We start from the raw sequence: 10938 nt of genomic DNA, 5'->3' as shown, positions 1-10938 counted from the left end.
ATACGCATTGGTCTTTTTGCTTTGTTCTTTCCCATTTAATAAAGGTATTTATAAATTTTTTTCACCCGGAGGCAGTGCCTTGGCTTTTCTTCCTTGCTGCTTCACTTTTTGAGTTCATTTACTTTTTAGATGTAGCTTTTGTCAAGGAATATTGTTTCATGTTTGTCTACCTGCCTCACCAATGAGCGCCTGTCATTCCTAGCGAGGGTATACAACCAGGTGAGAGTAGATCATTAAAACACAAAGAGAAAAGTTCACTGGGCTTACCAAGTAAATACCAATCATTAACACACACAGGACACATCCATAACGTACCACAAAAACCATGAAAACATCCGAAATAACCTGAAATAAGTGTGTAAGATAAGAGTGGTGAGGATGTAGCGAGGGAAATCAAGATGTGGTCTGGTCTTCGATCTGCCTTGGAAGAAGGCAACAAATCTGCTGTGTTAAGCTCTACATTAAGTTCACCTCCCCTCTGTTTTTACAGGATCAATATGCGAACGCCTTCCTCCATGACGACAACATGAATTTCAGAGTGAACCTTCACAGAATGGTCAGTCAGTTTCCGTTGCAGGTTCTGGGATGTTGGTCCCCAGCCGTGGGCCTTTGACATTATCAATTTCACTGCTGGATTCAGTCTAATCAGCAAGTTGCCTTCAGGGAAAACATCATTCAATAATTAAAAGAAGAAAAGGCCCTGCCTCCAGATTAATCCAGGGCTGTAATGCAGTGAAAATGAGCCAGTTGCATGAATCGATCCTGCAAATCACTTATTCAAATCAATCACTGGATTCAGCTGAGCCGTAAAGGAAAAATGTTCTAGTATGGGCGACTGAATCTAAAGTGCCGTTTTACTCAATAGCACTTTCCGTTTAAGATGACTTGGCAGTTGTGGTTGAATCCAGGGATTCATTTTAGCTCTAGTAGAGTGATGTTTCATTAACCCTGTAATAGGAGGAGCTACAATGAGCTGTCAATCACTTGTAGTTTGAACAAACTGAACGGCTTTACTTTCCACAAAACATGATTCAAATCGAGTCACTGATGGCTTATGATAGTAATTGTTTTAATAGCTCAGTTTTGTGAAATGTCACTCATATTACTGATAAAAAGGATTTTCTGGGGGCACATGCCTGTTTAAGATTGATAGTTTTTTGAAGTTTTACATCTTGGTTGTGTTCAGGCAAGATACTACCCAGAATCACCAGAGAGGGCAACAAAATGAAACTGTAAAATGATTTTACCTTCATTTCCATTGACAGGCTAACAGTAGTGTTATGTTTTACTCATAGGATTTGCAGTGTTCTTGTGCATTCTTATTTCATTACAATTGTCGTAATGTTGACACGTTCTTTGTGTAAACAGGCTGGCAGCACACCCTCCTTCGAAGAGCATCGTCATTACTGTCCCTGACTGCTTTTCTTAGACATGATATTGGCTTTAATTGTCAGTGGTAAACGGGCCCCCAAACCTCCTGGTTTAAGGTGTTAACAGATCCAGCTGACTTTCGATTACGCAGAAAAAGAGGCAGATGATGGAACTGTTATGTTTGTGGTGTTTTAGGGTATTGTGGAAACAAAACCAGGATATTAGGGTAATGTGGAAACTAAATCTGGTGATAAGGAAGCAGGGCCCAGCATTCAATGTGATGCAGAAACAAAACAAGCCGATTTGAGGGTGATAATGAAACCAAACCAAACTAGTCTCTAGCCTAGTGGTTGCTTGACTGGGACCCAGAAGGTTGGTGGTTCAAACCCCAATGTAACCACAATAAGATCAGTGCAGCTGCAGGACCTTGAGCAAAGCCCTAATCCCCACACTGCTCCAGTGCCTTACAGTGCATCCGGAAAGTATTCACAATGCTTCACTTTCCCCACATTTTGTTGTTACAGCCTTATTCCAAAATGGAATAAATTCATTTTTTTCCTCAAAATTCTGAAAGAATTTAGCAAATTTATAAAAAAAAAAAAACTAAGAAATCACAGCCTTTGCCATGAAGCTCAAAATTGAGCTCAGGTGCATCCTGTTTCCACTGATCAACCTTGAGATGTTTCTACAGCTTAATTGGAGTCCACCTATGGTAAATTCAGTTGATTGGACATGATTTGGAAAGGCACACACCTGTCTATATAAGGTCCCACAGTTGACAGTGCATGTCGGAGCACAAACCGAGCATGAAGTCAAAGGAATTGTCTGTAGACCTGTCTGTAGAATTGTGTGGACAAATCTGGGGAAGGGTACAGAAAAATTTCTGCAGGTCCCAATGAGCACAGTGCCCTCCATCATCTGTAAATGGAACCACCAGGACTCTTCCTAGAGCTGGCCGCCCGTCTAAACTGAGCAATCGGGGGAGAAGGGCCTTAGTCAGGGAGGTGACCAAGAACCCGATGGTCACTCTGTCAGAGCTCCAGCGTTCCTCTGTGGAGAGAGGAGAACCTTCCAGAAGGACAACCATCTCTGCAGCAATCCACCAATCAGGCCTGTATGGTAGTGTGGCCAGACGGAAGCCACTCCTTAGTAAAAGGCACATGGCAGCCCGCCTGGGTTTTGCCAAAAGGCACCTGAAGGACTCTCAGACCATGCGAAACAAAATTCTCTGGTCTGATGACACAAAGATTGAACTCTTTGGCGTGAATGCCAGGCGTCATGTTTGGAGGAAACCAGGCACCGCTCATCACCTGGCCAATACCATCCCTACAGTGAAGCATGGTGGTGGCAGCATCATGCTGTGGGGATGTTTTTCAGTGGCAGGAACTGGGAGACTAGTCAGGATTGAGGGAAAGATGAATGCAGCAATGTACAGAGACATCCTGGATGAAAACCTGCTCCAGAATGCTCTTGACCTCAGACTGGGGCGACGGTCCATCTTTCAGCAGGACAACGACCCTAAGCACACAGCCAAGATATCAAAGGAGTGGCTTCAGGACAACTCTGTGAATGTCCTTGAGTGGCCCAGCCAGAGCCCAGACTTGAATCCGATTGAACATCTCTGGAAAGATCTGAAAATGGCTGTGCACTGACGCTCCCCATCCAACCTGATGGAGCTTGAGAGGTGCTGCAAAGAGGAATGGGCAAAACTGCCCAAAGATAGGTGTGCCAAGCTTGTGGCATCATATTAAAAAAGACTTGAGGCTGTAATTGCCGCCATGGTGCATCAACAAAGTATTGAGCAATGGCTGTGAATACTTATGTACATGTGATTTCTTAGTTTTTTTTATTTGTAATAAATTAGCAAAAAAAAAAAACCTTTCATGTTGTCGTTATGGGTGTTGTGTGTAGAATTTTGAGGAAAAAAATGAATTTATTCCATTTTGGAATAAGGCTGTAACATAACAAAATGTGGGAAAAGTGAAGTGCTGTGGACACTTTCCGGATGCACTGTACTTACTCAAATCAACTAAGTCACTTAAGAAATGATATATTTAACAAAATAACGGGAACGGAATGTATTTTGAGTGATGCGGAAACGGGACCAGGCGATTCTGAGTAATATTGGTCGTGCCCCAGGTGTCCCAGGGCACCAGGAATTAAACAACTCTCTCCCTCTCTCCTCTGCCTGCCACACCCGTCCACCCTCACAAGATCAATAATCCACCCCCTCTCCTCCCCCGAGGCTGTCTGGCTATAAAAGTGATGAAGGGGGTGAAACGTGGTCTGTCTGTTTAAACAACACTGTGTTGTTTTAACCCGCTGGAACGTGCCAGGGGATTATTACCCGGCATCGATCAGCCCCCCCTCCCACAGCCCGAGAAATCCTTCAGCCTCCTCCTCAAGGAGAGCACCCCTGACGCCCAGCGAGCGTCTGTCTTTTTCTCTTTCTTTCACGGAAAGAGACGGCACTCAAAGTGTTCTAAATCTCAGAGATTAAGGAAGTCCTGTGGATGAATAGAAATGTCTTGTTTATATATTTATGTCTTGTTTATTTTTGTAATGGAGCAGACATAGGCCAAGTGCAAGTATCATGAAATCACGGTCCTCAAGGTCAGAGAACTGCTGGTTTTCCACCCTCCGTTTTAGGTGTGAACGCTCTGGCCAATCAGTAACGCATATTGTTCAGCTAATTACCTGGGAGAAAACAAAACCAGGGCCGGATTTGGGTTTGAGGTCCAGGTTTGATGACTGCTGGCCCACTTGTTACGATGTTCTCTCTAGTTTAGTAAATATGGGCTTCCCGGATAGTGTGTCTAGGAGAAGTGTTAGTCCTTGGACCAGCGATGCAGCCATGAATGAGCATAGACTCCTGACCGTACCAGTGCTGATTTGTTGGATTTGAGTCCCATAGTGTGACATACTGGTATTCTCCTGGGAGGGAGGGATTAATTCACCAGGGGCAAGTCCCTGACTCACCGTGCAACAGTGACTCCTCTGGGCAGCAGTGGGCATTGCAAAGCTAGAGGTGGAAATTAATAGCAGATTCAAAAGTCCTCTCCAGTATTTCGTACCAATCACCTGGCTTTACTAATTAGTGAAATGTTTTGGTTTTTTGTATGACCTTGATATGCACTGTTTTGTATGTTGCTTTGGATATGACGTTAGATGGCGTGTGTGTTTCTGTGCCTATGAGAGAGTATGTGTTTGTTACAGGCCTGTGTGTTTACTCTGTATTGCAGCCTATGAGGCACCGGAAAAAGGCTGCAGACAAGAACATCCCTTCAAGGCCCCTGGTCTGCGCAGTTCTAGGTACGAGCAGCCTTGTTTTTACAGTTCTAGGTGAGAGCAGCCCTTGTTTTTACAGATCCAGGTAAGAGGAGCAGTCCTTGTTTTTACAGTTCCAGGTAAGAGGCACTTTTGTTTTTACAGTTCCAGGTAAGAGCAGCCCTTGTTTTTACAGTTCTAGGTAAGAGCCACCCTTGTTTTTACAGTTCTAGGTAAGTGCAGCCCTTGTTTTTACAGCTCTAGGTAAGTGCAGCCCTGGTTTTTACTGCTCTAGGTCAGTGCAGCCCTGGTTTTTACAGTTCTAGGTAAGAGCAGCCCTTGTTTTTACAGTTCTAGGTAAGTACAGCCCTGGTTTTTACAGTTCTAGATAAGTGTAGCCTTGCTTTTTACCGTTCTAGGCGAGCACTATCCTCGCCACTGCTGGGGAGGACTTGGAGACAGCCATTTCTTCTTGTCTGTTTAGCTTAGTATTTGCAACTTTAAACTTTTATCCATACTCATAAACCATCAACATTCTGTCCTGCATGTCAAGAAAGACGCTGATTTTAGGTGATTCACAAATGCTCGCCTTTTTGTATTGTTACTGAGGTAAATTAGATGTACTTGAGTCGTATCTCGATTGTATTATTACAGTAGTTCCTGGAGTGCATGTTGGTTTTTGTTCCAACCCCAATTGCCATCAAATCATTTCAAGAAGCTGTTAATCTTTCTTAATTGGGTGCTATTCATATTAAAATTTATGATTTACCTTAAAGCATGTCATGCTAAAAGTAGCTTTATAATGGCATGAAGAATAAAATTTACAATTACACATGAAGAGGTATCAAAAAAAAAGACTGAAGTTAACTAATAGGCTCATAATTAGGTTGTTTAACTGTGCAGGTTTTCACAAATTAGGAGTCTACTTATTCAATTCAGTGTTTGATCAGTTAAAATAATTTACCACTTTTGAAGAAGAATTCTGCTAAATATGCATTGTTTGCAATATAGCATAATAAGCACAATATGAACATGGCAATTTTACGGTATGCATAGCTGTCTGTCAAAATGTGGTTTGAAACACCCAATTAAGGAAAAGTAACAGCTTGTTGAAACTCTTGTGGTTATTACCAGCATACACAGGGGTACTCCAGGACTGAGTTTGGGAACCGATATCCAGGAAACCAATTAAAGGACGGTTGCTGGAGGGTTCATAGCTGAGGTTGTCTGAGCCGCGTACAGAAGGCATTCAGGAGACTCATTAGCCATCGATACCCGCCGGCCCTCACCGCCCCGTGGTATTGGCTGAAACCTGTCAGGGAGTCGCGTGTGCCAATTGGTCTGTTCGGAGAGACGATGTCATATCGGCCAGCTCCGATTGGTGTGTTCTCAGACATAACGTCATATTGGTAAGCGGGCAGAAAGGAGCGGTGAATTCGGGTGTCTGACTGTGGGAGTGCGATACCTGGGCCTCGGGGGCCACTTCAAACAAGGAGAGAGATTCAGTGTCGCCTTGGGACACTTTTATCATAAATAAGTAAATAAATAAATAAAATAAAATGGAGAGGCTGTTCTGCCTGAAAATGACACAAACAATTGTGGAGTCTGATAAAGGGTAAGCCATCTTGCTGATAAAACCCTCAATTGAGCTAGATCGATGCGGCATTATGACGAGCGGGTCAGTCAGCATGTGTTCTCTCCAACACATTTTAGCCAATCGTCAGGATACGGTTATTTGGTGCCTGTCTCAGGGAGGGGTGTTTGTGCCAACCTGTCGTAGATCAATATGACTGATTTTCTTTCTCCGCCCTCCCACCTGTTTTTCTCTTCAACTCTCTCGCCCCCATTCTCTCTCTCCCCCTCCCTCTGTTCCTCTCTCTGCAACCCTTTGCCTTGATTATCATTTTTCATTTGTCATCCCCTCCCTCCCTCGTCAGATCTGATGGTGGAGTTCATCGTCACTCATATGATGAAGGAGTTCCCAATGGACCTCTACATGTAAGTGTGCCCAGTCACACGCCCGTCTCCCTTCATCCAATCAAATCCCGTCGTTCTTCGTGGGGCAGCCTGTATGTTTGTGCTAGAGCTTGTATTTGTGTGCTCGAGCAGAATTATCTTTCGCTTCCCCCGCAAACATGCAATTCATGATTAATTATATTGCTGGTATTTACTCCATCAGATGTTTGCCTCATTAATATATTTACTATAAATGTACCTGGTGTTCATCGGTCTAAATGATCAAGTACTTTTTTAAGATGCAAATGAATGTTTTTCAGCAGAGTATTAGCGGACCATTTTTTCAGCTGGACAGATTTAGGATTGTGGCTGTGTGGGCCTTCCTACCCCACAGTTGTGTACAGATTTGAATTACTGCTGATTTGCGCTGCTGTAAGCCGACTATTAAGCCGTTATCCGAAGAGATAAAAGAGTGAAGGGAGGTAGGTACAGGTGAAAAAGTTTATATTTTCCTATTCTAGACCTCCGCAGGCTTGAAGATTGATTTTATGGCTCATATTATTGCAGAAATGGAGTAAACAGTTACGATCACGTCTTATTCGTGACAGAACCCCTTGCAGCCATTTATATTTGTAACAGCATTTTAGCATTCCCCTGTCAGCAGTTTTTGTTCCGGGCAGACATTTCTATGCTGTGAACTCTTTTCTGTGGATCCGTTGAGTCTCAGCCCTCCATTCAAGGGGAAATCATTTCCCATAATTCAGCTCTGACAGAAAAACCAAAAAGCAAGGAGCACAAACACTCTTATATGTGTAAATGCAATGGAATGGTATTAAAGGGCAAAAAACTTTTTTAAAGTTTGGTTCTCTAAGTGTCTTTTCCTGTTTCTGTGGGAGAGGATATTGTTGGCTCTTTTCTCGAGAGCTTTGCTCTGTTTTGGATGCGCTTTCATGGCTTCTGGCTGTTGGCTCGGCGTGAGTGTGTCTCTCTGTGCCTTTGGGTGTGTGCCTGTCTGGCTGTCGCTCCCTGAAGGTGTATGTGTTGGGTCAGTCTGTATGTGTGTCTGTCCATCTGTGTGCAAATCTGTTTTTGTGTGTGTGTGGTTGTGTGGTTTTGGGTATGTTTATGGCTGTGTGTCTATACGTGTGCGACTGTCTGTTCATCCATATTCACGCCTGCATTCATACATGTTTGTGTCTCCAGGCGCTGTGTGCAGGTGATCCATAAGCTCATCTGCTACCAGAAGAAATGCAGAATTAGGCTGCATTACACCTGGAGGGAACTCTGGTCAGGTAAGGCATCATAACAACCTGTCACCATTACAACACCAGGCCACATGCCACCATTATACTCTTTGCTAGCATGCCATGAACCGGTAAGGAAAATTAGGCGTCCGTTTTTTTTTTCCATCATTTTGATTTGATAAATACACAAAACACAAAAGTTTTGCCAAAACAAAAACAGCTTTGCCTGAGCATATGTTCCTCTGCCCTTTCTCTGTTGTACACAGGTAGCTATTTTCGGTGCTTTCAAAGATGCACTTCATTGTACATTAGATGCGCGTGTGTGTGTCTGAGGCAGATAGAGTTTAAACCTGCTGCTCTACTGTCACTTTAATGAAATATTTGAGCATTGTCCTGAATTTTGGGGGGCCGTGCCCCCCCAATGCAGTTACTGAGGGTGTCATCTGACCTTCTGCCCCTCCCCACTTGGTACTACAGTAAGTGCAGGCACATTGAAATCGCGCTGCCGTTCGGGGAGAAAATAAACGATGCACATGCAAGCCCTCAGAACTGATTTCTTTCTGTCTTACTGTGGTGGTCCCCCTCCCACCAAGCAAAGGAAATGTTGCTTAGGTAGATAGGCAGATATGGTTTCTTGTCGATTGCACACAGAAATTGAGTCGTCTTCTCACTTCTACCTCTTCACAATGATGAACAATTAAGAACGCAGTGTTTGCAACCCGACTGCCGAATCCATGAGGGCTGGATCGACAGGCTACAGTGATGTGTAACACTCCTCATCAGTGTAATGTAAAAGCTGGATGTTGTCATTAAAGTAATGGCAGAATGTATCCCTTTTGCTTCCATAAGAAGGAGGCTTGTTCTTGAGGGACTCAGAGGGGCCCTGTGTCTCTCACTTCTACCAAAATTGAAATTGATGAACTTATATCAGTATTGAACACAAATTGAAAGCTCACGAAAAAGCTCACGAAAGAACACAAAAAAATATGCGTGTGGGCCTTTAACAAAGGCAAATTGCAGTACTATGTGGATTAGGGCTTAACCTCAGATGCCACCTCCACTGCCTTATTTGCTGTTCTCCGGTTAGCACTGGCAAATATTATTTGTGTGTAGTTTTTCTCTCTCGTAATGAATTAATTTGCCCCTGCTAATTACATTTGGAAATAAAATTCCCCAAAAAAGGAATGAAAGACGCCGACAGCCTTGGCTCCTCCATTATCCTCGCTCCTGGAAGCCATTAATGCGCCGCCCAGCGGTTCTGAGCCGTTTGCCCCACCTCAGCGACTGCTGTGCCCCCAGTGGAACAGTGAGCCCACCCCCTGTGTTGGAAGTGCATTGTGGGTAAACAAATACATGAACCCCCCTTCCCCCAGCTCCTCCTTCCTGGAAACACAAGCCTGTTAATTAGCAAAACGACGTTACCCAGTTTTCAAAATTGAGAAATTAGAGTCCTGGATCCAGCGCATTGAACCACGTTGTTGCTTGTTTGTATTTACTAAAATGGTTTTGATTTGTTTGGAGAGGTAACCGATGGGCACAATGTCGATTTCCTGAACATTGGGGGAGTTTGAGATGACTTTCTTCATTGGGATTCACTGGGTTAATTCTACTCCCACTAAACCCTGATTCTCCGTTAAATAAACATAAATTGTTCTTATGCATCTTATTATATATGTATTTTTATCGATATTTATAGTTTTCTATTTCTGGAGCGGGTTTCCTGTATTTTGAAGCTTTCAGGCAAAGTTATGCCTGAAAGCCTTTTTCCATATTAATTGCCTATGGAGCAGTTTGCAGGCCAGAAAAGTGGCATGTTATTTGTATTATTTTTTCAATGCAGGTGAAATCAAATTAGCTGGAACTGAGCAAGACATTTTATGAATAATTAATGTGGGTTTTTTTTTTAAACAATGGTGTTTTTGCCATGTTAAAGACACAAAGAAGGGAAGACAAAGAACAGCTGCTTTCCTCTCTTGCTGCCTGAACCTCATTTAAAAAATTTTTGTCATCTTTTGTTCCGCTTTTCATTGCATTTTATTTTTTATTTATTTTTTATTTTTTTCATGCTTCATATTCCTTATTTTCTGATGGGCCTTAAAACGTCCAGATACATTGTAATCCTAAATGTTTCTGTCACATTCTTATCGGGATGCTAGATGGTCACAGTCCCAAATCTTCCGGTCACTGTCCCAAATCTTCCGGTCACGGTCCCAAATCTTATGGTCACGGTCCCAAATCTCTCGGTCACATTCTGATGACCTGGATGGTACAAGGGTACCATCGCATGTACCAAAAGTGTGGGATTGTCATCCGTCAACACGTCTTGCACCTTTTTTCACCTGTCAGGAAATAAACAATATGAATCACCAGAATGAACTAGGCTCGTGTTTCTTTTTCGGGGTGCGAGTCCGGTGCTGTTATGAACTATTGATCTCATCTGTTTTGGTCCTGTGCTCCAGACGCGGTCTTGATTAAGGCACAACCTCTCTGATTATTTTTCTTCTTGCTCCAGCCATGACTCCGAAATCAATCAGCGGACACGGGCGGGGCGAGGGCGGGATGTGGCACAACACACTCTATCACGCTCGCGGCAGATCGTGACTTCAGTGCTAGCTCCAGGGAAAAAGTTCACATCAGGCCGCGCTTGTTTCTACAGTCCGATAAGCGATGAGGGGTGTCTGTACGTAGCTTGTTTCGGTGGATTGACGCTTCATCTAAAGCCAGACCCAGATTCTTAATAATGCATCACACGTTCCTGTCACCGGCACCTGGTGAACGCCATTCTGCCTGGAATCGGTGCGCTATTCGTTCTGGCTCTCTGTATTGCCGCTTTGTGGAGGGACTTACCGTCTTCGAAGGAATGCCAGTGAACATGACAACTTCTCCTTTCCCTGAGAGAATAGAGACATAACCGGCTTCTATTTTTAGGTTCGACGCGATGTGGTTTTAAAAGACGTCTGGGGAGGGGAATTGAGTTTGCTTGTTTATTGGGTGAAGAATAGTTGCAGCTTGTGTTCCGTTAAACATGATTGATTATAAGTAATTATTCTGTGAATAAACCAGTCGTTGAGCAGAAGCCTCTACAGCATTCCAGTTATAG

General features: G+C 43.5%; 1 protein-coding gene across 3 annotated transcripts in view; it reads left to right on the top strand.

The window, feature by feature from the left end:
- The window catches only part of armh3 (armadillo like helical domain containing 3), a 61014-nt gene that overhangs the window by 22921 nt on the left and 27155 nt on the right, over positions 1-10938 (top strand). For all 3 annotated transcript variants that reach the window (XM_061225370.1, XM_061225369.1, XM_061225371.1), the window contains exons 17-20: positions 491-556; positions 4614-4683; positions 6576-6636; positions 7798-7886. In XM_061225370.1, the coding sequence (XP_061081354.1) occupies positions 491-556; positions 4614-4683; positions 6576-6636; positions 7798-7886 (286 nt within the window). The remainder of the gene's footprint in view (positions 1-490; positions 557-4613; positions 4684-6575; positions 6637-7797; positions 7887-10938) is intronic.

This window comes from Conger conger, chromosome 2, assembly GCF_963514075.1.
Source record: "Conger conger chromosome 2, fConCon1.1, whole genome shotgun sequence".
Lineage (NCBI taxonomy): Eukaryota > Metazoa > Chordata > Actinopteri > Anguilliformes > Congridae > Conger > Conger conger.
Note: the sequence above shows the minus strand (reverse complement) of the source record. Positions and strands in the feature narration are given on the sequence as shown.